The 26,906-nt window shown below is 45.5% G+C and overlaps 1 protein-coding gene and 1 long non-coding RNA gene across 3 annotated transcripts; one reads left to right on the forward strand and one right to left on the reverse strand.

Annotated features, from left to right (window-relative positions):
• Positions 1-1,114: 1,114 nt before the first annotated feature.
• Positions 1,115-26,413, reverse strand: LOC114280065 (CRS2-associated factor 1, mitochondrial). 2 transcript variants are annotated; one of them, XM_082916692.1, is made up of 3 exons: positions 25,762-26,390; positions 7,207-7,334; positions 1,115-1,721 (listed from the first exon to the last, which is right to left on the reverse strand). In XM_082916692.1, the coding sequence occupies exons 1-3, from the start codon at positions 25,880-25,882 to the stop codon at positions 1,563-1,565; spliced, it is 408 nt and encodes a 135-aa protein (XP_082772818.1). In that variant the 5' UTR covers positions 25,883-26,390; the 3' UTR covers positions 1,115-1,562. The 2 variants fall into 2 exon arrangements, with proteins under 2 accessions (XP_082772818.1, XP_028078200.2); XM_028222399.2 differs by lacking the exon at positions 7,207-7,334 and having other exon boundaries at positions 25,762-26,413.
• LOC145820579 (uncharacterized) lies at positions 3,721-7,335 on the forward strand. Its single transcript, XR_014362393.1, has 2 exons — positions 3,721-3,904; positions 7,127-7,335. It is a non-coding gene; the product is annotated as an uncharacterized LOC145820579 (long non-coding RNA).
• Positions 26,414-26,906: the final 493 nt, after the last annotated feature.

The raw sequence follows: 26,906 nt of genomic DNA on the forward strand, positions 1-26,906 counted from the left end.
ACTTAGCCTAAACCTTTTTCAATTTGATTGTCGTTGGTTTAACCGCAATCTTAGCGATTTTATTAAAATATATTGATTAGATTTATTTGATTCGAAATAAATTGAAAATTGACATAATTAAAGGTTACATAACTGATATTGTTTGATTCGAAATAAATTTCTCGCCGGAACAATTTTTAAATTTTATTTTACATAATCCCACATCGATAAGAAAAAAAAAAAGTAATAAAGTAAACATATGCTTCCATTTAATATTATAGTATTGTGCATATTCCATTTGAAAACAATTTAAATTTTAAAATAAAATAAAATTTAAAAGTTTTAATTAATTAATTATTGTGTAAATTGATTGGCCTTTTGAGTGATTTTAACAATTTTATCAATATATATATGTATGTCTATTATTTTATTTCTAAAAAGTATATCTAAATTTTATGACAAGCTTTAATATAGAACAAACTAAAACTAAAAATTTTATAAAATCGTAAATGTAATTTTTTTTTTTATAATTTATTCTATTTTTTTCATCCTTACCAATTATTTTTATTTTATGACATCTATTTTTTATTATGAACTTAAAGTATACAATTAATAACATAACAACCACAATATATATATATATATATATATATATTCTCTAATAAAATGGTTAAAGTTTAATTCATTCTAAATTATTTTTCTCTACTTTTTAAATAAATTTTATATTATTATTTAATTTTAAAATTATTTTTAATTATTTATTTAACGCGTCCGCACAGGTTCATATGCTAGTTTCAATAAACCAAATACTACCACAAAAGATGAAACAAAATAATGAAATAAATGCAGTCATATATAGCATTCCTCCCTTAAAAAAAGAAGCCTGTGCATTTGCTTTCCACAGCATGAGAGAATCCCATTTGAAAGATTTATACAATAATTAAGCCCAATAAAGTTCCACTATTGAACTATCATTCATTTCTTATCCGATTGCTTCGACATCCTAATCTAAAATCTTAATTCGAATTAAGATCTTGACTGGCATGTACGGTATAATTTTTAATCACTTTTTCTATCTCTTTTCTCTTCTCACATCCTACACATCAATCAATCATTTTTTTCTTATACCCATCTATTCAACTACAAAAAAATAATAAATAAATAAATGAACTACAAATCATCCCAAACTACAAACTCCAACTACAAAATTACAAAATTATTTTCAAAATATACAACCAAATAAATTTTCAAAATTAGAAAACTTTTTTCAAAAACTTTTACCTTTCAAAATTGATTTTAAAACTAAACCAAACATAGCCCAAAAGTAAGAAACCAAGAAAACATCATCGAAACTTGGCTACTTTGAAACATCCATAAGAAGAGTAGACAGTTGCAAATCTTTATCGCTCATCTTCTGGATATGATAATGGAAGACTCATCTCGACCGCGAAGAAGCAAAATGGTGCTTGTGCTATGCAATTACTTACTTGGACTTGCAGCGGAAGTCGTGCCTACTCCTGGCATCATCATCTGAGGTTTTGTGTTCTTCTGGAATGCCGACTGCTGATGTCATCATCAGAGGTTTAGTGTTCTGGACTGCTAACCAAATCATCACGTGCATTGTCAGATGAATCACGAACAGTAAAGAAGTGATCGTAGTCCTCTGTCGGCTTATAATCCTTTCCCCTCCATACCACAACCTGTTCCTTGTCACATGTCACCAGGACACAAGGCACCAAGTCCTGCGTGAAAATTGTAAGAAAGAAAGAATTAGAACATACAGGTGTGATCAACAGTGTCAAAGGCGAAACCAAAATAAGTTTAGAAAAGGATCGGTCTATAAGTAGATTGGTAAAACACTTTTCCATTCACTAAGGTATTAGAACTTCAGTAGCAGCAATGCATGGAACAACTGAAACTGCCACCAAAGTCAATTTACATCCACCAAAACATAGCAGAGAGCAACTTTAATTGGATTGCATGAATGCTAAATTTAAGTTTACTGAGAATATGTTTAGGATAAGATGGGACATTGCTGTCAAATTTTTTTTTTCAATTTTCCTTTTCCTTTTTTCTTTCCCTCCACGAATCCCCACTCAAAATATTTGATCCAAACACAACTCAAATGGGAATATGTTTAGGATAAGATGGGAGATACACATTTCAAATTCAATCACCAATGACCATAACCGTAGGCCAGTAGGAATAGATATGAATCAAGAGGAAGAAGCTACAAGCACAAGAAGATAGCCAACAGAGAAGTAGAGGTGGTGAAAACGAGATAGTGAGCCATGACTTAGCTCATGATATGGCCCCCCATATGTGCTGAATAGCAAAACGAAATTCATTTAGCCAACATGGGGTTGTTGGAATGTTATGCTTTACAACTGTTGCATACAATAAATCTGTTGGAGCTCACAACACTGCAAATGTTCCCAGCTTATGTGTTAACCGTGTATTTTACTTCTTGAAGTTATTAAATTCCGCAAATTAGATATTCACAACTAATCATCTAACATTACTAATGGTTTTTTTATGTAAAATAAAAATAAAATAAAATTATAATCATTAATTTATCAGCAATATAACTTGTTTCTCTTTCTAGTTGAGGTTAGAGAAGGAAGGCTGTGTTTTTTCAGTCCAGAAAAGGGTGGGGTGTTAGGTAATTTAACTCAGGTCATAAAACAACAGTCACTCGTACTTGGGGTTACTTGGGGGATTTAGTCATAGAAATTATGGTTGCGTTTGGTAGAGCTTTGTAACTATGATTTGAGAGTATGAGTTGTATTTTGAGTTTGAGTTTGAGTTTGAGTTTTGGAATTATGATTTGAGTGTAGAAAATTTGTTTGGTGAAAGAGTTTTGAATTGAATGGAGAATTTTTGATGTGACATTTCATATTTAATACAAAAACTTACAACTCATAACCAAACATAAAACTCAAAATTCTATTAAAGCACATAAAAATTTTTAAAAAATTCGGAAAATATTTTTTTCGAATATATAAAAATTAACATATCAATTGCAAAAAAAAAAAAAAAAAATTTGCAGTGTTTCGGTCAACCAGCCGGACGGCCAGTGGGACGACCGGTTAGGCCAAATTTCGATTTTTTTTTTTTGAAAATCGCGCTCTCAAACAGAGTTTTCTGCAGAGTTGTAGAAAATTAATTCCACAACTCTATCCAAACATCATATTCATGTGTGAGGGTAGAAAACTCGTTCCAAACAGAGCCTATATTTGCTTTTAATAGACTCAAACACAAGACCACCTTTGTAAATTCAAAATTTCAGCATAATTCTTCATACAAAGTCATAATTATCAGTAAGTAGCAGTACGTCATCTGTTCAGCTTACAGGTATGTTGAACGCATGTGTAAGCATTTTCATATAAGATTACAAACAAAAAAGAAAAAAAAACAGAATCTCACATCTGACCCTTCCTGAACCTTGCAATGGAAAAACACATTCATGTGACCAATGTCGAGCAGTTGAATTAAGACTTAAATCTGACCCTCCCTAGACCTCACAATGGCGGGAGCCTCATGCACTGGGACTGCCTGTTTTTAAGCTCTCGCTATGTCTATTCCATTATATAAAGCACAACTTACTCGGTTGGAGCTTAGTCATGCAATTTTGATTTTCAAAAAAAATTAATAGCAACAACATAATTTCCCAACTATTACCTTTGCCTAGCAATTACTATTAAGGACCAAAAATAAAATCAACAAATCAAAAACCATATGTTCAGTTACCCACGCATCCCATGGAGCCAGACGCTAGTAATATCTATATATATATATATGCATGTTTTCTTTGCCTTTCCTTTTTATATTTTAAATACAAATGTCTATTCGTCCCCCCAAACACCAGCCAACAGTGCACTTATGTGGGCAATTTGCAACAAGCATGCAACAAATTACTAAGAATGTTGAAATTGATATATTATTGATTGATGTATATTCATTTTTATTACAATGATTCATGATTCCTATATATAGAAGAGGGTGAGTGTGTAGTAGGTAAGGAGTAGGTGAAGTGGAGGTGGTAGTGGTGTAGTGGGTTAGGTTTAGTGGAGTAGGTGAGGTGGTAGTGGTGTAGTGGGTTAGGTTTAGTGGAGTAGGTTTAAGTGGGTGAAGTAGGTGGAGAGTAGGTGGATTTTAACAGCCCCCCGCAAACTCAAGGGGGATAGGAACTAACCAACTTGAGTTTGGAGAGAGTAACGAAACAAGAAAAATACATAAAAATAAAAGAGGATAGGAGACACTGTATGGTGGTGTCATAACGGTGTAGAGGACACTGGATGGCGGTGTCAGACCGATGTAGAAGACAGTTTATGGGGTCATGTCGGACCGTTGTAGCAGACAATGTTGTGACAGTTGTGGTGACAGTTTACGGAGTCTTGCTGGACCCTTGTAGAAACTAACCGGAATCAATGTCGGGACAGTTTACAGAGTCTTGTCGGACTCATAAAGGAGCTAACCGGAATCAATGTCGGGACAGTTTACAGAGTCTTGTCGGACCCATGAAGGAGCTAACCGGAATTAATGTCGGGACAGTTTACAGAGTCTTGTCGGACCCATAAAGGAGCTAACCGGAATCAATGTCGGGACAGTTTACAGAGTCTTGTCGGACCCTTAAAAAGTCGCATCCTCAAAAGGTGTGCCCAATCTTTCAAAAGGCGTGCCATCAAAAGGCGTGCCCAATCCATAAAAAGGCGTGCCATCAAAAGGCGTGCCCATGTTTTCAAAAGGCGTGCCATCAAAAGGTGCGCCAGACACGCGGCGATGCACGTGATCGACAGAACGCGTGTCGGCCTCTTTGTCATGGTCTTTATAAACCGAAGCGGAGGCTGAGGCTTGGAAGCAGAGACAAAAACCTGCTAGAAAAACTCTGAAAAAAACTCTTCGTTTTCTGAGAGAGATTTCTGAGAGAGATACTCGGTAACACTCTGTTTTCTGAGAGAGACACTCTGTAACACTCTGTTGTCCAGAAAATGGCTTCGTCTTCCCGTGGTCTGCTCACTCTCTTTCCAGACCTTAACGAGTCAACAAGAGAGATAACTGGTGCGGGGGACAGTGAACCTCAACCAAGCGCCCCAGGGTTTGCTCCGTTGAACTTTCCTATGCGGTCTGTGGAGCAAAAAATGGTAGTGCAAACTGACATTGAAGCCAATCAGTATACTTTGAAGTCCTGTGTGGAGACGATGACGGCAGTCACAAATTTGTCGCACCGGCTGCAGAGTAGGACAAATGAGGTGCAGCATTTAAACGGCCAAATGGCTCTGCTCCAACGCATGTATAAGGATGCGCGAGCAGAGATAAGTGTGCTGAAGGCGGAAAACAAGGAGCTGAAGCGGAAGGCCACCGTGATGTTCCGATTTGGGGGCCGCCATATGCTGCAGTGGAGGAGCAGGGAGTAGTGATCATGCCCAGTGGAGTGGGAAACACGGAGGCAACATCGGCAAGGGCCGCCCAGGACGGAGGCAAGAAGAAGAGACCGGCGGCAGAGTAGAGAAGAAAAATCCCACTGTGCCGATTTGTGTTGGTTTGGTTTTGTTTTGTTTTGTTTTTTTTGTTTTTTTTTTTTTTTTTGTGGAAAATGGTGATCGGGGTGAGTCCCGACATGAATAAAATAAGTTGGTGTGCAGTTCGTCTTCTTCCTCTGTTTTTTTTTTTTTTTTGGTGCAAAGAAATAACAATGAAAAAAAAGATGAAAAATAAAGTGAAAGAGAAATAAAAAAAGAAAAAAAGAATTAGAAGAGATGTGAAATCAAAACGAGAGAGTGAGGGAAAAAAAAGAGAGGGGTTCACGTGGGTGCTTGGCCCACAGTGTGTGAAATTTTTTTTTTTTTTTTTTTTTTTTAATGAAAAAAAAAATAAAGAAATAAATAAAATAAAAGAAAGAAAGTGGAGTGGTGTCTGCCATGTGCATGCGTGTGATGAGTGTTTGGGAATATAGTATAATAAAGAGATATAGATATATATATATAAAAGATAAAGAGGGTTTGAAAGTGGCAGAGAGAGAGAAAAGAGATATACATGGGCAAATCAATGTGTGTGTCGGTGAGTGGTCTGGAAAGTAAAAGAAGTTTGGTGGTGTAAAATAGATGAAAAGAATATATATATATATATAATATAATGAAAAGAATATGAAAAGAATATATATATATATATATATATATTAAAATAAAAAAAAAGCTGAGTGGGGTTTCTTGAAAAGCATCAGAGAGTCGGAAATGATGAAGCAAACAAGCAATTACCTTGAATATGCAACCAATTGCGTCCATATTGCGCACAAATATTTTAGATCTAGATCTAGATAAAGATCTGAATCAGCGGAAGAAACAAGAGAGAGAGACATCAGCTTCGACGGCAGTGCGAACATGCGGAAGCTGGACGAGGAGGCATTGCCTCTCCTCCGACTCCGGCGGCTTCCTCATCTCCTTCATCTTCTCTCTCTTTGTGCCTATGACAACCACCACAGACTACCAGTCCATGAGCCATGGCCACGAAAAACAGGCCCACTAGAGAATCTCCACCTAGCTTATCGGCAGCCATGGCAGAACCAACGCCGGCAAACACAAATAGGAAAGTGCAAATGAACTCAACAATGAGGGCATGGATGCAGTCAATCTGTGTGGCCTCTCGGCCGGTTCCTAACGCGATCTTCATAGCTGATCGGAAAACCGATCACCGGAGGTTTTCTACTCTCAAAAAAAAAAAATGGGAAAAGGCCAGAAGATTGGCTTTGGTTTGAAACTACGCTGGCTCACGGCGAAGCACCACTGATGGGAAGGTATGTATAGAAAATAAGCGGAATAGGTTGAGGTCCGGCGGACGGCTAAGGTGAGGTTGCCGTCCGCCGGTGAAGCGAAAAATATTAGGTTCTAAACCTGCTCTGATACCATGTTGAAATTGATATATTATTGATTGATGTATATTCATTTTTATTACAATGATTCATGATTCCTATATATAGAAGAGGGTGAGTGTGTAGTAGGTAAGGTGTAGGTGAAGTGGAGGTAGTAGTGGTGTAGTGGGTTAGGTTTAGTGGAGTAGGTGAGGTGGTAGTGGTGTAGTGGGTTAGGTTTAGTGGAGTAGGTTTAAGTGGGTGAAGTAGGTGGAGAGTAGGTGGATTTTAACAAAGAAGAACAAAAGATAGCAGATTTTGTATTGATAGTTACAAGACAACTACCACAAGGTAAGATTAATCAAAAGCTAAAGTTTTACCCTCAGTTTGCAGCCTAGTTTCTTGTCGTCACTCTTTTCAAGGCCTTGGCAATCTATCCGAACCAACTCACCGGCAAGAAAAGCATCTCGAACCATGGGTACAAGACTACCATAATAACCATTTTTAGCTGCATTTGAAACTGGTGTTAGAAACCATACAAAGTGACAGTATCGGAGGCCCACATATCTGTGTAAAGGCCTGGAGCATCTCTTATCAGCCAAAAAAGTTTTCAGCCATGCTGGCCCTATGTTAACTTCGAAGGGGCAGAAGAAGGTGGAAAGAGGGAAAGCAGGGAGTTGATAGAAGAAAGTAAAGTAATAAGCAAAGCTGGAAGGGTAGAGGGAAACTCTGGCATATTTCTCTCCATAGGTAGTGGGGTCTTGCACTAGGAATTTTAAACATCTAGAATACAAGTCAGTAAAGTATGCAAAAAGCCAGACTTGATTAATGTCCAAAGGTTTCTCACAAAATTGGGAGCAGGCCCTATAAACATGGCCTAGAACATAAGGAGTTAAGGCTATCTTCTTCTTCAAAGCAAGAGCCTTGGCAAGAGGAGCAAACTCAGGCATAATCCTCTGAGATGAAGTACAAAAAATGAATTTGCATAGCCAATATAAAATAAAAGAAAAGAACTCTCGGTCGGACACAGGACCTTCCCTCTTGTTTTTAGTTTTTACAAAATCATTGAAGAAAGAGTTCAAAAATGGAATGATGAAGCTGACCGGAGGGTTTAGGTAATCAGGGGTGAAGGGATTGCCAATTGGTGAGAGCCCCAGGAAATGGCAGATATCAAGGACAATAGGAGCCATCAAGCCACACCGGAATTGGAAAAAATTAAAAGATGAATTCCAAAAGCAAAGGGCAGCAGGAATCAAAAAGGAGTCTTCAGGGATAATGAACCTAGAGAGATGGAGGGCATCGAGGATGCAGAGCTCTTATAGGTCCCATTCTCTGGCAGAAACAACTCTGTCGTACCATTCCTCCCATTCTGTCCTCAATGTAGGCCAGCAGCAGTGAGGTTGGTTCATCCTCCAGCCTCCCCAGTCAAGATTCCCTTCGTAAAGGAGTTGGTGATCCTCCAAGCAAGGGTACAGAGTAGGAAGCTGGGCAAGGGCTTCTCTGAAGATAGGTCCGAGGATGTATTCCCCTTGAGCATGGTGACGGGGGACGAAGATGCGCCTATCAATGGCACTTGGTTCACCAGCTTTGTATTTGTCAATCTCTTCATTGAGACACCTCCTCAAAGCCATAGACGAGCTCATATGCTCAATAACTGGTACTTTCGAGGAAGAAGAAGCCATTTAGTGAGAGGTTGGTGTAAAGAGTGAATTTGAGAAGGGTAAGAACTAGAAGTCAACAGCAATGAGAGTGAAAGGGAAATACTGGACAAGTGAATATGAAAGATCGCGAGAAATTGGGGTTTTAAACCTTTCTTTCCAAAATTACCCATTCAACCTAACGGGTCAAGTAGACCCAAATCAATCAATTGATTATTTTGACCTGTGTGGGATTAGGGCCTTTATTTTAAAACAAAAACGGGTCCTGAAAACACAAGAAGGAAAGTTTCTTGCAAGAGCAGCATTTTGGGAGGGAAATACATTTCAAATACTCAACTTGGCTTCAAAAACAGGTAGTTGGCTTCGACGAAGCCAGCTTTATACCTTAAACTCAAGTATAGTTGAGGTTTGTTTACTTCGAAGGTTTTGAGGGTATGCTCTTAGGCTTTCCATAAAAGGCAATTTCCTTCAAAGGAGTCTTTGTAGTATTCTGTGATTAGAATATGGTTCTTGCCTGATTTTTTGAATTCAAAATAAGTAAGTACTATGAAGCCAGTACTTGGTTAAGCAACGTGGAAATTTCAAAGACCAAAGGACTTACCCATACATGAAAGTACTTTCTTGAACTTTTTGTTAAAACAAATCCCTTCGAAGACAAATATTGTCATTTGTCACTTTAAATAGAAACTCCATGCTTCGAGACACGTAGACCAGGCTTCGAAACAAGATTGGTTACTTCGAAACTACTACTCATAGATTATGTGAACAAAGTGAGGGATAAGGTCATATTAACCATACAATTGGAATATGAAAAACCCAATTTTATTAATATAAATACATACATTGGGAGGGCCTATTTGGCTACATTCTCAATCTCATAAAAGTAAGGAATGGACAAAGTTACAAGGTCATGAAATTTTGTCCAGCAAAACTCAATAAATACATATTGTTTTTTTAGCCTTTCTTCTATCCTATCTAAGTTTGGTTTATCTAATTGATAAGCCCTTATTTGGAAGAAGAGTTGTTAGGCCTTCATTTCAAACTTTGTTTGCTTAAGAGCTCTCTCCACTTCATCCATCTCTCCCTTCCCATGCGTATCACCCATGTTGACATCTTCTCCATACTTTGAATCCTAGTTCTTGAAGTCCTCATACTCTTCAAGAAGATTCTCAATCTTGTACTGGGTTTGAATGCGAACAGAGAGATCTCCTCTAGGGATTCACTGCTAGCAGAAGCATTTTTGTGCCAGTTGAGCAGTGAAGGGAGCTGATCCAGGAAAGTGTGAAGCTCTGCCTGGGCCACAGGGTTGAGAATGTGGCTTCGAGAGACAATATCACAAGCCCATGAAAGGTTCTTGTGAGGAATGTCATCTCGAAGGACCTCGAAGGATAAGTGAGAGAAAGCAACAAGCAGAGTCTGGGCTCTATACTGCTGATAAGCAGTTTGAGGAACTGAAGCCTGGTTGGGAGCAAAATGCTGGCTTTCGAAGAGGGTGAATTTTAATTCCTCAATCCAATTAGGGTTGGGAGGTAGGAAAGGAGCAGTTGGGTTCCCTCCAAATGAAGGTGGAAACTGGGGCTCGTTCACATGTTCTAGCCAGTCAGAGGAGTAAAGTTTTGCTTTCTTGGCTAAGAGTGAGGGGCTGATTCCCAAAGCTTTAATGGGTTGCGAGGTCTTTCGCACTATTCTGGTCGGCAAGGTAGAAGTGTGCCATGCCAAAAGCAAGTTGTCTTCGAGGCTACGAAAACGGTCGAAGGGAACGTATGGATAGACTACAAAGCTGCGCATAGAGGGATGGATTGCAGTGGGGTCATCAAATTCAGAAAATCGATGGTGGATTTGCTCCCTTGTTTGAGGTTGAGTGGGTGAGGGCCAAGTACCCTAGCTAGTATTTCTAGAAGAAGAGGAAGCAGCTTTATCCCATGCACAGAGTTTTTAAGCATATGAAGAGCTTCCCAGATCCATTTGTGCAAGTACTTGGTCCAGAGGCTCGTATTGTGCAAAAGTTTCCATAACTTGTATAAATGGAGGCGGATAAATATGGTCAATAAATGCATGAAGGTTCTTTCGAGATTGATCATCATCGTCCAAATACTCTTCATATGCTTGATCAATGAAAGAAGTGGGTTGGTTAGCCATCAAGAGAGGTATCAGTCCATTGGTTTATGCAAATAATGGAGGTTTAAAGCGCAAGGAAGAATTTAATGAAGTTCAGTGCTTCATTGCTTGGAAAACGGTTACACTTCCAAAATAAACAAAGTCCATGCACGTCCTAGGACGTGGGCAAAGTACACTGATTTACTAATATCACCAAGTATTGGGTATATTAGTGCGGAGGGTAATGTTGACTATATATTTTGTATAGGCCAATCGCACATGGCTCGTAAAGGGTAATTTGAGGAGTTAATGTAAGTCTCCAATCAATGACGGACACGTGGCAGTTCATATTGGTAATAATGGATCTGTACAGCATTAGAGCAGGGAGAAGGCGCAAAATGACATGGTCCAATGGTTATTCACAATTCAAATTCAAATTCAGGAGGGAAGCCTAACTGCAAGAATAGTGTAGTGGAAGCTAATTGTGCGAGGCCATGACCGGAGATTGTGATAGGGCATTTCGACAGCTAGAAGCCTACTTCGACGGTTACCATTAGAGAGTATAAATAGAAGAGAAAGCCAACAAAGAAGGACCCAAACTCAGATCCAGAAACCAGTTATTTACTTCTTCTTCTTTTTTTTTTTTCCAGTTTTTACATTCCCAGTTCTTCAATTCCTATACTCCACTTCAATTCTTAAGAGTAGTTTCAAGTAATTTGTTGCTGTGAACCTCTTCAAGGCTGGGTCATTGTAAGTACTTATTATTTAATGAAATTCAATTCATAAAATTGTTTTTATCTATTGTTATTTTCCATATCTTTAAAACCGTCTCTTAAGCAAAGCCACCAGTAAAAGTCCTCTTCATTGAGGTTGCAAAAATTTCAACACAATCGCCTAATAATTGGTTGGCAATTAAAATTTCTGTAAGGACTTATTGATCCTTACTGGCACACTAAAAATTACATTATTAACCTTCAAAAGCCCAAAAAAGCCAATAGCGGCATGTGGTATGAGGCTATCCGCAGCATTAATGGGTGGGAGTCCCACATCGGTGTCAAACCATCACCTTTAAATTAGTTACATTTATGTTTGGGAGCTTTTAGCATATTCTCTAACTACATGTTAATTACTCAATTTATATTATATATTTTAATAATATTAAAATACTTTTGTTTTTTTTTTTTAATTTTAAAATTTTAATTTAATTCCTTTCCTCGTGTCACTTGGCCTTTTTCTTCTTTCATCACCACTTCCTTCTCAGTTTTATTGTCTAATTTCGCCACACCTTAAAATCCAAGAAGACTGGAAAAGGAGTGCAACAAAAGAGCAAATTGAGAAGGAGAAGCAAAGGAAGGAAATGAGAAAGGAAAGGAATTGGACTAGAATTGTGTAGTCGAAGGTGGAAGTAGTGAGAAAAAGGGTAGCGGTAGAGAGGTGCAACAAGGCTAGAGAGGCGACAAAATTTGAGAGAAGTGGCAAACAATGGAGGAGGTCGCGGCGGCGGTGGTGGTAGTTAATGGTGGTGGCCGATGGTGTGTGCTAAGAAATGGTGATTGTGGTGGTATGTACTAAGAGATTATGTTTTAAGGTATTATTCGAAAAAGTAATTTGCTTGAAGGATGTGGGTGAAAGGTGTGGTTAGAGGTAGTCCGGGAAGATGGCAGGCACTTCAATGGCTAGGGATCACCGGAGGTGGAGAAGGGGAGGTCAAGGCAAGCTTGGAGAGGGAGAGGTTGGCAGTGATAGACCTTTGAACACTAATGTAAAGTATGACAGAGTGTTTAAGCATGAGACTTGGTTGTATTGTTGTCGTTGTGTCTCGCTGCATATACGATACGTTATATAGGCCGCAGGAGTATTGGAGCCCAAGCAAACTGTTGGACAGGTGGCTCGTTCTCCTCAACTCTGCCAGAAGTGATATAAGCCCTTCTGCCGTCTGTGGCATGCCGGCAGGCGGAGAGCAACGTTTCATGGCAGGCAGAAAGTAACATTTCGTATATGGATCGGATGACATGAACGTAAGGTTATTGTTGCCTCTTCTCCAAGCCTGGTCGAGATAGAGTTGTCTTAGCAAGAAGACAACCATCTCGACGATCCCATGACCTCAACCGCCAGTCCAGTATCCTCTGATGATCTCGAGCAGTAGTGCCTGGGTCCTGCTCCCAACCCAGGCATCCAAGTAGATAAATGGGCCAGGGCCCACCTTAGTGTTTAAGAGAGCCAAGGGCTCGCTTCCAAGCGACCAAGTAGGAGAATGGGCCGCGGGCTTATCTCAATGTTTAAGAGAGCCAAGGGCTCGCTTCCAAGCGACCAAGTAGGAGAATGGGCCGCGGGCCATTGTTTATCAATCCAAGTCCAAGTGAGCCGGGGGCTGATTGTATTGTTTAGCCTTGGAGCGAGGTATGAAGGACCATGGGCCCCGCGGGGCCATGGTGCTGCCTGTTGCAGGGCTCTTCATATCTAGATATATTTGGACTTATATGTATGCTCCCGCTTAGGCTAAGCATATAGTCTTGGCTATAGTCTTGGCTGCCTTGGCACATGGCGCCCGTAGGGCTCGCCATGTATCAAACATACGACATGCCGATCGTGGTGCCTTACTGGTCTGCCACGTGGGTGGGGTTTTGGTGATGTGGCACCTGTAGGGCTTGCCACGTATTGAGCTTGATACAAGTACCCACAAAGGATAACATTCACTCTACTTGGTTTTGATTTCCATAATTCACTTTTTAGGAAATTTTATTTTCTTGTTTTACCATATATTGTGTGCCAACTCAAGTGGTAAGAACCTTCTTCAATAGACTCAGGGACTAAGGTCCAAGTCCCACTCCTCTCATTTGTCTAATTTTTTTTTTTTCAACTAAAAAAATGAGGGACACATGACATAAAAAATGAGAGACACGTGGCATAAGAAAAAGCAAGCAAAGGCTTGGACACCAAGTCCAGCCTTCCCTTAATATAATAGTATAGATAATTATTATTAAAACGAAAAAAATAACAACAATAGAAGTTAAAAAACATATTCTCAATACAATATATATATATAAAAAGTCCAAATAAATTTTACCAAACAAGACCATATGCTTATAAAAAGTGGATAGCATCTGTAAATTCAGACTAGGCTTCTATAATTTTTTATTAGCCATTGTCTTATATTGATTTTTATTTTAATAATTATCTAATCCTTTTACACTCAACCCAACCCACCATTCGCTTGTGCAAAATTTGCTCATGCCTTTCTTCCGGCCCCTGATTAAAGATTCCTTGCTCTGCCCGTCTCTCCCACTCTAGGAGTTTCCTTGTATTAATTATATGATATATTTGATCTTTATTATTATGATTATAGTTCATTAGTCCACAACATCACATATGAATAAATAAATGTTCATGTTTAATTGCAAGATAAATGCATTCATATAAAATCATAAATATGTATCAACACACTTAAGAAACTCAATTATCAACCCAAATAAATTCCACTAAACAAGACCATATGCTTACAAAAAGTGGATAGCATATATAAATTTAGACTAGGCTTCTATAATTTTTAATTTATTGATTTATATTTAATAATTATTTAATCCTTTTACACATGACCCCACCCACCATTCGCATGTGCGAAATTCGCCAATGCCTTTCTTCTGGCCCTTGATGGAAGATTCCTCACTCTGCCCTTTTCTCGCACTTTACGAATTTCTTTCTATTGCCACGTGTATGGCCACGATGCACTGTCCCCTACCCTTACCCTGTCTTTTCCATTTTCACATCAGCACATTTTAGAACCCCACGCCCCCCTGGTCGGCACACCTCACGGTCGACCCCTGCCGCTCGGCCACCCTCGTGGTCGGCCCACCTCACGGCCGACCCCTCCCGCTCGGCTACCCTCATGATCGGCACGTCTCACGGTCGACCCCTGCCGCTCGGCCACCCTCGTGGTCGCCCCGCCTCACGACCGACCTCTCCCGCTCGGCCACCTTCCAGTCGGCCTCTCCACCCGTTTCACACTTCTCTCCCTTCTCACTATTCCCTTCGTTGGTCTAAAGCTGCACTCGGAAATGGGGGACTACTGACATGGATAGGCCCACAAGGCACACGGCCCACGGTAAACCACCCCGAACCCAGTGCTTGGGGCCAATGGCACAACCCGGTTGCTTGGATGACAAGGCCCAGAACAGCTGGAGGCCACCTAGACATGAAGGGCCAACGGCATTTAGGCACACGGCAGGTGGGACACGGGCCACATCAGCAGACAAAGATCTGCAGAGTTATTATCACAACACATCACCATTAATGCAACCCATCACAGCATTTATTACAACAGCACTCCCCGCCGGAACAGAGCCTCCATCACCCTAAACAAGATGAGCTATGGCACAGGCTTTCGGCGGAAAAAGCACGTCACAAGAGACAGGAAAAATGATGACCAAAGGATATAAGCAAGGATAAGAGGAAGAAAAAGGAGGTTAGGTTGCTCTCTCTCTTGATCTCTCGATATACAGTCTTTTCATACTCTGCTCTTCTAATTCTTGCACCGGAGGGTTCACTGGGGGACTACCCCGTTCCCCCCCTGAACTTGCTTGCAGGTCATCTGACGGAGCCAGCCTTCCTGAGCCGGAGTCTGGAGAACCTGGGCCGGTCCGACCCATCCACCCGGGAATCGATACATCATCAGTTGGCGCCGTCTGTGGGAAGTTACTGGTTTATTCGCGCGGTAGTTGTGTTCACTACCGCCGGAGCCCTCCCTTCTCACTATCACCTCTCCTTTTTGCCCATCTAGGTGCATGGTCACGACTAGGTCCATGGCTTCTCACCACAATGCCTCCGGCCACCAAACAGACCCCTCCCACCCAATCAATCCACCACAATACATCATCGAGCTCACCAACAGCATTAACCGCATGGCCGAGCAAAACCAGGCCCTGATCAATGCGTTACTCCAAAGAAACCCCCCCGTTCCACCTCCAAACGTTCCCCCCAACCAAGGAACAGCCCCAGACCATCCCGCTCCACAGCCCCCTCCACCTAACCCAGAAGGTTCGCAGCACCTTCCTCCCCAACATGAAAACATACCACCTCCACGCCCGCCGGTTGCAGTACTGACCCCTGAGGGGGAAGCTAGCAGCGTCCAGCCTCCATTGGCCGACCATGGCGACACCACCCCCCTCTGGGACGCTGAAATCCGAGCTATGAAACTCCAACTACAAGGGGTCATGCAGAACATCCAGCACAAGCCCTCGGCCACCGCCAACTCACCTTTTGTTGCCTCCATCCGCGACAAACCATTGCCTGCCAAATTCAAGATGCCTACCATTGACTCCTTCGATGGCACGACGGACCCAGTCGACCATCTGGAAACCTACCGCACCCTCATGGTCCTCCATGCCTTTCCTGATGAGATCATGTGCCGAGCTTTTCCAGTGACACTAAAGGGATCAGCTCGGCTGTGGTTTAGCCAGCTACCGGCGGAGTCCGTCTCCGCCTTTCAACACCTCAGTGACTCCTTCCTGAGCCATTTTATTGGAGCCCAGCGTCAGAGGCGCCCGGCCACCCAGCTCCTTAACATTCGTCAGACAGAGGGGGAGTCGCTCCGCAGCTTTGTCACCCGTTTCAATACCGAAGCCCTTCAAGTAGCAGAAAATGACGACAAGGTCATCCTCACCGCCTTTATGGCCGGCCTGCGGTCGTCTGACTTCCTCTTCTCCCTCTCCAAAAACCCCCCAACCACCATGGCAACCCTACTATCCAAAGCTCAGAAATACATGAATGCTGAAGACTCCCTGGCCGCTCGACAAGAGCCAACCCCTAAAAATCCGACTCCCAGAGAGAAGAGGAAAGACTCCGAGCCCAGAACCGCCCAGTATAATGACCACCCCCCCCGAACTGACCGATCGATTCCGACCCGACCGCCCGGTCGGTTCGAGCGGTACACCCCTCTCAACTCCCCTATGGATCACGTCCTAAACCAGATCCAGCGGGATTACCCCCTCAAATGGCCCCTACCGTCCCGAAGCCCTTCCACCCGGAAAGATCAGTCCAAATACTGCCGTTTCCACCAAGACCATGGCCATACCACCGACGAGTGCATTAACCTCAAAGACCAGATCGAGACCTTCATCCGCCAGGGCCGTCTCAGCCGATTCACAGACCCCCGACCCCCACAGCGACAAAGAACTGACCATCCCAGGAACAATCGCCGACGCACACCGCCCCGCAATCCAGACCCACCAAACGAAGGCCGCGATCGCCCCCCACCACGGCCTCGACCTCCGGGCAATCCCCCCCCACCAGTCGGCGAAATTAGAGTCATTTCAGGAGGCCTTGCTTGCGGGGGGCCATCCCGCTCCGCCCAGAAGGCAGAACTCAGAAAAATCAGACAAGGCTCAGACAAAGCAGTAATGACGGTGGACCGACCTCCCAAACAGTCAAAACAATGGATCGAACCCATCACCTTCACTGATACCGACTGTGCCGGAGTCCGTTACCCACACGATGACCCCCTTGTCATTTCCGCCATCCTCTCCAACTACAAAATCAGACGAGTCCTCATAGACAACGGCAGATCTTCGGACATCATCTTCCTCAATTGCTTCCGCCAACTCAAGGTTGGGGAAGAGAGCCTGTCCCCTCTCCAAACCCCTCTGGTCGGCTTCACCGGAGACCGAGTGACCTCCATCGGCTCCATCGATCTGCCTATCACCATCGGTGAGCACCCGCGGCAGACCACTAAGCTGCTCACCTTCCTCGTGGTCGACTGCCCCTCCGCTTACAACATCATCCTTGGCCGCACAGCCCTAAATACCTTCCAAGCCATCACTTCCACATACCATCTGGCCATGAAATTTCCCACCGACCTCGGCGTCGGAACCGTCAAAGGCGAACAGACCACAGCCAGGGAGTGTTATGTCGCCTCACTCAAAGAAGTCAAGCTAAAAGAGGCCATGATCATCGAAGGGCTTGACGTCCGAGACGAGGACGAGCTGGTCAGAGGTGAACCTGTAGAGGAACTTGTTGAAGTCAACATTGATCCCACCAATTCAATCAGAACCGCCAAGATCGGCAGCCAATTACCCGCTCAAGCCAAGGCCGACCTTACTGCCCTCTTAACCGAGCACAGAGATGTATTCGCCTGGACTCATTCTGACATGCCAGGCATCGACCCCTCCTTCATAACCCATCGCCTTAGCATCGAACCCCATTTTCGACCCCACCGCCAGAAACAGCGCATCTTCCATCCGGAGCGCAACACCCTTATAGCCGCCGAAGTTAACAAGCTCCTCGAGGCCCAATTCATCAGAAATGTGGACTATCCTAGGTGGTTGTCCAATGTGGTCCTCGTCCGAAAACACAATGGCAAATGGCGGCTTTGTGTCGACTACTCGGACTTGAACCGAGCATGTCCTAAAGATAGTTACCCCCTCCCTCGCATAGATCTGTTGGTCGACGCCACCGCCGGTCATCAAATGCTCAGCTTCATGGATGCCTTCTCTGGGTACAACCAAATCCTAATGCACACATCCGACCAGGAGCACACATCATTTATTACCGACCGCGGTACTTACCATTATCGGGTAATGCCGTTCGGATTGAAGAATGCTGGGGCCACTTATCAGCGGCTGGTTAACACCATCTTCCATCACCAAATAGGCCGGAATATGGAAGTCTACGTCGACGACATGCTAGTCAAAAGCAAATACTCCTCCGACCACCTCACTGATTTACGAGAAACCTTCACCACCCTGCGTAAGTACCAGATGAAGCTCAACCCAGAGAAGTGCGCGTTCGGTGTAGGATCTGGCAAATTTTTGGGCTTTATGGTCAGCCAACGCGGCATCGAAGCTAACCCTGAGAAGATCAAAGCCTTGGTCGAGATGCAGTCACCTCGGACGGTCAAAGAAGTTCAGAGGCTCACCGGCCGAGTGGCAGCCCTTAACCGCTTCATATCCCGCGCGACAGATAAGTGCTTGCCCTTCTTCAAAGTCCTTCGGCAGACCTTTGAATGGACAACTGAGTCCGAAGAGGCCTTCCAACAGTTAAAGCAATGCATGGCTAACCCCCCCCTTCTCTCTCAAGCAATCACGGGAGAGCCTCTCTTTCTCTACCTAGCAGTATCAGAAACCGCAGTCAGTGCGGCTCTCCTCCGAGAAGATGGCTCAGTCCAACGACCGGTCTATTACATTAGCCGAGCTCTCAGGGGCGCGGAACAGAACTACCCCTTGCTGGAAAAACTATCCCTGGCCTTGGTCATTGCCTCTAGACGACTCCGCCCATACTTCCAAGCCCACTCCATAGTGGTCCTCACCGACCAGCCCCTGAAGAAGGTCATGCAGCAACCGGAACTCTCAGGCAGATTGATGCAGTGGTCAGTAGAACTCAGCCAGTTTGACATCTCTTACCGACCTCGGACAGCAATCAAAGGGCAAGCTATAGCTGATTTCATCATGGAATTCACTAAACCGACCCCGACCACCACACCCCCGCCCTTACCAACTCTAACAGAGCCAGAAGACCCTCATTCCTGGACCCTCAATGTCGATGGGTCGTCCCGAAGAGAAGGAAGCGGTGCCGGCATCATCCTCACCTCTCCTGAAGGCGGTCACTTCAAATGTGCCCTCCGTTTCCTGTTTGAAGCAAGCAACAATGAAGCCGAATATGAGGCATTATTAGCAGGACTCCGCCTCGCCAAGGACATAGGGGTCAGCCACCTCCGAGTCTTCAGCGACTCCCAACTCGTCGTCGGTCAAATGACGGGGGATTTTGACGCCAAGGACGATACGATGCGAGCCTACAGAGACCTGGCACTCCCTCTTGCTCGCCTCTTCAATACCTTCCACATCAAACATATTCCTCGGGCAGACAACTCCAAAGCAGACGAAATGGCTCAGCTGGCTTCAGCTGACCATCCTACTCTCAGCCATGACGTCCGCATAGAATACCTACACCACCCGGCCGTTTCACCGAGTCTACAAGCTATACAACACATTCAAAATGAACCTATCCCATGGGCATCCGACATCCTCCTATTCCTGACCACAGGAGCACTCCCAGAGGACCAGCAGCAGGCTTCCAAAGTCCGATCCCGAGCGTCCAATTACGTCATCATCGACGACATATTGTACAAACGCGGTTTCTCCCGGCCATACCTACGCTGCCTCAATCCAGCGCAAGCAACTTACGTAATGCAGGAAATCCATGAGGGGATTTGTGGCAATCACTCAGGAGGCAGGTCCCTTGCCCAGAAGGTACTCCGTACTGGGTATTTTTGGCCAACGCTCAGTCAGGATACGACTGATTTCGTGCTCAAATGCGACAAATGCCAACGCTTCGCCAACATCCCTCATGCTCCTCCTACAGAGTTAATCACACTCTGCAGTCCTTACCCGTTTGCCAAATGGGGGATTGACCTGGTCGGTCCCTTTCCCACCGGTCGAGGTCAGACCAAATTCGCAATCGTTGCCATCGATTACTTCACCAAGTGGGTCGAAGCTGAACCCCTTGCCACAATCACCGAGCGGAACACAACCAGGTTTATCTGGCAATCGATCATTTGCCGATTTGGCATCCCTCAAGCCATCATCTCTGACAATGGCAAACAATTCGATAACGCGAAGTACAGAAAATTTTGTGCAGATCTCCAGATCCAACCGTGCTTCTCCTCCCCCGGTCACCCCCAGGCAAACGGCCAAGTTGAAGTCACCAACCGTTCCCTTCTCAAAATCATCAAAACCAAGCTCGAAGCTGCTAAAGGCCTTTGGGCCGAGGAACTGCCCAATGTACTCTGGGCTTACCGAACCACTGCTCGCACCCCCACCGGCGAAACCCCTTTTCGTTTAACATATGGCGCTGAGGCGGTTATCCCGGTAGAGGTCGGCCTCCCCACTCCTAGGGTTTTACACCCGGATCTGGCCTCAGCCGAAGAGCTCCATCGAACACACCTCGATCTAATCGAAGAACTCAGAGAAACCGCTGCTGTCAGATTGGCTTCTTACCAGCAGAAAATGAGAACACACTACAACCGCCGAGTCCGACCTCGGGAATTCTCCGTCGGGGATCTTGTCTTACGAGAAGTGACTCTCGCCACAAAGAATCCAGCCGAGGGCAAACTGGCAGCCAAATGGGAGGGCCCCTACATCGTCAAAGCCCGACCACGACCAGGCACTTACCGACTCCAAGACATGGAAGGCCGAGACCTGCCCCATCCCTGGAATGCAGAACATCTGAAGCGTTACTATCAATAAGTTCATATTTTTATATTACCAATATTGTTGTATTCCCCTTTTCTTTATATATAAAGCAAATTCCGATTGCAGATCTACACTGTCATAATTCAAATGTTTGTATGACGATCCCAGCAACTCACAACTTCACAACCTCGGCCAACCTCAGCACTTCAAAGCCTCGGCCAGACCGAGCACTCAAAGCCTCGGCCAGACCGAGCACTCAAAGCCTCGGCCAGACCGAGCACTCAAAGCCTCGGCCAGTCCGAGCACTCAAAGCCTCGGCCAGACCGAGCACTCAAAGCCTCGGCCAGTCCAAGCACTTCAAAGCCTCGGCCAGTCCGAGCACCTCAAAGCCTCGGCCAGTCCGACCACTTCAAAGCCTCGACCAGTCCGAGCACTTCAAAGCCTCGGCCAGACCGAGCATTCAAAGCCTCGGCCAGTCCGAGCACTTCAAAGCCTCGGCCAGACCGAGCACTCAAAGCCTCGGCCAGACCGAGCACTCAAAGCCTCGGCCAGTCCGAGCACTTCAAAGCCTCGGCCAGTCCGAGCACCTCAAAGCCTCGACCAGTCCGAGCACTTCAAAGCCTCGGCCAGTCCGACCACTTCAAAGCCTCGGTCCTCGGCCAGACCGAGCACGTCAGAGCCTCGGCCAGACCAAGCACTTCAAAGCCCCAGCTAGACTGAACACTCGACCAAGCACTCCAAAACCAAACAAGGCTACATCTTTTCACACTTGGTCACATTTTTAAACTTCCCCACAACACTTACTTACTCTTACCTTCATGTTTACACTCTCACTCGTCCGTTTTGAAACCTCCTCATAACACTTACCTTTTTCACATTCACTTTCAAATTTACACTTAACTGTCTAGCTACTACTTGTAACTTACCCTTTACCCTCATTTGTGGACTTTTACTGCACAAAATTTCTTACTCATTTTTACCGCACAAGGTTTTTATTCACTTTTGCTGCACAAATAGTCAGCTGCCAACAGACACAAAATAACATTCGTACACAAATTCATCTTAAACAAACTCTTCACGTATTTATTCATTCACTCATAGAATTACAATGTAAAAAAAAAAAAAAAAAAAAAAAAAAAACAATGCACAAAAATTACAATGTATACACTTAACCAAACCCCACAGAACACGCCCAGCTCTTCTTCTTCTTGGCTACTCTTCCTCGCTGGATGCTAAATCCTCTTCTTCAACGCCTTCGTCCAGGGGGGTCTGGGCCACATCATCTTCGCCGATTGTCACGCTACTCAGGTCCAAGTCTGGAAACAGCTCCTCAGCTCTACGCTTGAACATTTTCCAACCACTGTCCCAGTACTCGGCCATTTCATGCTTATAGCAGTCGGACTGCTGGAAGCTTTCAATCACCTCTGATTCTGTCCTACCTCCAGCAGTCTTCCTTGACAGGCCCAACCCCCCAGGCTCTTGACCAGCCAGACTCCTGGCGACAGCAGCATCCACCTCCATTTGAAATTCGGAGGACCCTTTATACTGCTCCACTGCTGCGACGCATAGATCAGGGTAGGCCGCCTTTTCAGACGCCGCCTTCGCCCTCTCCTCGTCCAGCTCCCTTTGCAGAGCCACCCTTCCAGCAGCTGCCGTCATCCTCTCCTCTTCCATCCCCTTCCTCAGACCCTCTAGCTCCGCCGCCATCTTCACCTTCTCCATCTCCCATTCCCTCAGAAGCCTCCCCTTGTCCTCCTCTGCTCTGGTGCGCTCCTCCACCAGCTCCTTCAGCAGGTCTCCAATTCTGGAGTCCGCTTCATCCTTCTGCCTGACCAGCTCTTCATTGCTGGCCATAGCCTCCTCATGCCTCTCGACCGCCACCGCGCAGGCCTTCTCGGACTCTTCCAATTTTTTGTGCTCACCAGCCAGTTGGAACTCCAGTGACACAACCTTACGGCGTGTGTCCTCCAGTTCCAACTTGACTGCTGGCAGGTCGGCATAGGCAGTCTCCCAGTCGGCACTATCCTCCCTCAACTTGGCCAGCTGGACCCTGACCTCCTCAGCCTTCAACTTGGCGGCCCCAGCTTTCCTGAGAAGAGCCCCCGCTAAGGTAGTCACCTCCATTTGGGCGGAGCATAACCCCCTCAGCAGGTCGGCCTCACTGTACCCAGATGCCGCGCGCAGAGCTCCTTCGTCCACAATCCTCACCAGGCGGTCGGCTCCCGCCCTGGCTGGGCCTTCTTCTCCCTCCATCCTCCCAGCTACCGCGCGCGCATGATAAATAGCCGTGGCCACACGAACCCCCCCTTCCTGGGGGTCGGGCCTCCCCTGAACCTGTTCCCTCCCGCTCGGCGCCGCCTCCCCCACCCCAGCCTCCGCTTGTACTGGTGGACCCACCTCCACAACCTCCACCGTTGGGATGATCTCCACTTCCTCTGGGGCGTCCTTTGCCGCAGACTCCTCTGCATCCGTTGGGGCCACCTTCGCCCTCTTGGCCCCAGACTCCTCTGCAGCCTCCTCTGGAGCCCCCCTCTTCTTCTTCTCCTTCTTTTTCTTCATGACCGTCACAACCCCTCTGGCCTTTTCCTTTATAGGGTCTACAGGCGGCGGAAGCGGCTCAAAGCTACCCAAGTCTTTTTCCCCCAAAGGCCTAGGGCGCGGTCGGATCCTCTCCCGCGAGAGCGGTTCAGCCGGTCGGCCCCTCTGCGCCTCTATCAACTTCGCGGCCTTGGCCATAATGGCTCGATCCTCCATCTCCTGTGCTCTTCTCCTCTCTTCCAACTCCCCCCGGTCGAGGTCTCCACCTTTCGGCTGCGGTCCCAACCCCGCCTCAAACAGTGCTGACAGCTGGACAAGATCGTCCCATCTGGCTTTCTCTCTCTCTCTCCACTCCCTCACTTTCTTCACCCTCTCTTCCGCCACCACCCCTAGCCTAGACTCCATCGACCGATTTGGCACCTTCCACATGGTGCGCACCCCCATCCCCCCATTAACTGACACGAAAAACCACCGTGGCCGCCACCCCTTGATCGACGTAGGCAGCCCCGCCACCAACCCCCTGCCCATCACTGCTTGTAGGGTGACCCACGTTTCTTGCTGCCCCGACGCTTTGTAACATGAGAAGAACTCGTCGATCGTCATGGCCTCTCCTCCATTCGCCTTAGGCCACGCACTCGCACAAGCCATCAGAATCTTCCACGCATTGGGCATCAACTGCCCCGGCGCTACCTCCAGGCGATTTAGCACATCAACCACCACTTGAGGCAATGGCAGCCTCAGCCCCCCTTTCAGCGCCTCCTCGTACAGGGAAAACTCCCCTGGCTTCACCATAGACGGCCTTTCCTCTGACGTCGGCAACCGTAAATCTACCTCCGCCGGAATCTGGTATCGCCCCCTAATCGCCTCCAAATCCGCCACCGTGAGCGTGGATCTGTCCGCCTTAGTGTGCCACTGCCCCGACTCCACCTGGTTTAATGGCTTTGGGGCCAATATCAAGTCCGATGCCTCTGCCCTGTACTGCGCTGCTAACTCCTCCCCATCATCGTCCCCCAACGGGTCTACCCTCACGTTAACTACTTCTTCTTGTGCCATTTCTAGGGCTTGCTCACAAAACACTTCTGACGCAACCACAAGAAAGTTGAGAGAATGCTACACAGATATGTCGCACACCGTGCAAGAGTTGGATATTTTGAGTTCTTGTCCCACGGTAGGTAAAACGCATTATACCTAAAACCTACGGTTTTGCCCGTATTCCACGGATCCACATTAATTTTCACCCGTTTCAAAACCTTTCAAATCAACCGCCAAAACCGCCTTTTTCAAAACCCCCCCTGACCTATCGCTTCATTTCCTGCCCCAACGCTTCATCTTCCCCCACGACACTGCCACGTGTATGGCCACGATGCACTGTCCCCTACCCTTACCCTGTCTTTTCCATTTTCACATCAGCACATTTTAGAACCCCACGCCCCCCTGGTCGGCACACCTCACGGTCGACCCCTGCCGCTCGGCCACCCTCGTGGTCGGCCCACCTCACGGCCGACCCCTCCCGCTCGGCTACCCTCATGATCGGCACGTCTCACGGTCGACCCCTGCCGCTCGGCCACCCTCGTGGTCGCCCCGCCTCACGACCGACCTCTCCCGCTCGGCCACCTTCCAGTCGGCCTCTCCACCCGTTTCACACTTCTCTCCCTTCTCACTATTCCCTTCGTTGGTCTAAAGCTGCACTCGGAAATGGGGGACTACTGACATGGATAGGCCCACAAGGCACACGGCCCACGGTAAACCACCCCGAACCCAGTGCTTGGGGCCAATGGCACAACCCGGTTGCTTGGATGACAAGGCCCAGAACAGCTGGAGGCCACCTAGACATGAAGGGCCAACGGCATTTAGGCACACGGCAGGTGGGACACGGGCCACATCAGCAGACAAAGATCTGCAGAGTTATTATCACAACACATCACCATTAATGCAACCCATCACAGCATTTATTACAACAGCACTCCCCGCCGGAACAGAGCCTCCATCACCCTAAACAAGATGAGCTATGGCACAGGCTTTCGGCGGAAAAAGCACGTCACAAGAGACAGGAAAAATGATGACCAAAGGATATAAGCAAGGATAAGAGGAAGAAAAAGGAGGTTAGGTTGCTCTCTCTCTTGATCTCTCGATATACAGTCTTTTCATACTCTGCTCTTCTAATTCTTGCACCGGAGGGTTCACTGGGGGACTACCCCGTTCCCCCCCTGAACTTGCTTGCAGGTCATCTGACGGAGCCAGCCTTCCTGAGCCGGAGTCTGGAGAACCTGGGCCGGTCCGACCCATCCACCCGGGAATCGATACATCATCAATTATAATTCATTGGCTCCTAATATCATATGTGAATAAATAAGTTAAAAATGTTCACAATCTAATTGCAAGATAAATGCTTTCATATGAAATCATAAATATGTATCCACACACTTAAAAAGAAACTAAATTATCAACACAATTGACTTACCCAAAAGAAAAGAGGACACACCGAGCACAAATTCGAGTAACCCACATTGCTCGACACCTCCATTTGGGCATTGGGTTCTGCTTATCCTTCCAACCATGGAGAGCAAACTTTGTAGCCACATACCCAATCAACAAAGACAAACCAAACAATACGAGCCGAACAATCGCAATAGGCACACAAATCAGGATCTTCAACCACTCATAAACCCCTTCAATTTGCGGCGTGTGGTTGCGAAAGGGATCGATAGTGATCGAGGAAGGCACGGAGAGAGGTCCGGCACCGAGAAACTCAAATGGGTTCTCAATCGCTGAATGGGTATTGTTAATTGGATCGGTTTCGTAGTTGTGAATTCGATTTGCGGGTTCTTCGGAATCCCAATCGTCGTCCACGGGTATAATAAGTTGAGGCTCGTCGGAGAGATGAGAGAGAGGCGGTGTTTGGGTAATGGAGGAGTGATGGGGTCGTGTTCCGCCATTGTTAAAGCTCAAGCGAAGGGTGGAAGGTACAGAGAGAGAGAGAGATTTGTGGTTTGTGAGAAGAGTAGCATCATCGGTTTTTTCTACGGCACGTGACATGAGGCTATCGAGGCTTTTCCCAAAATGAACGCCCCATAGTATTTTCCAAACTATGCCCTACATTCGCAAAATTTTTCAAATTTACAAAAATATATTTTCACCATGTTTTTTAGGGGTTGTTTGGCGTGTTTTAAATAAGTACACTTTTTATCTTTTTGGACTAAAAAGTTAAGGAAAAAACTATGAATGTTTAAGTTAACTTTTTGTCTTTTTACAAAAAAATGTGTAATAAAAAATTGTATAAATAAAATGTATAGGGGAAGAAAGTTGAGTAGGTAGTATGGCTGCCTTGCTGGGGCAATGTGTCTTACACAGTAAATTATTATCTCCTTCGGGGCAAAGCGTTTGGACAATGATGGTCGGTCCATGGGGGCCACCACAGGTCCCATTTTAATAATCTGAACCGTTCAATATGTACAACTCGTCGAGTATTATATTCCTGTAAAAAATCACGTTAATCGGATATCAATAGCTATATGATCGGATTAGTTTTTTTTTCAACAATTAACTATCACACCATCCGTTTTGTTTATACAAAACTAATTTGATCATATCGTTAACGATATTCGA

The sequence above is a fragment of the Camellia sinensis genome, chromosome 2 (genome assembly GCF_055761805.1).
Source record: "Camellia sinensis isolate YWXY chromosome 2, ASM5576180v1, whole genome shotgun sequence".
Classification (NCBI taxonomy): Eukaryota; Viridiplantae; Streptophyta; class Magnoliopsida; order Ericales; family Theaceae; genus Camellia; species Camellia sinensis.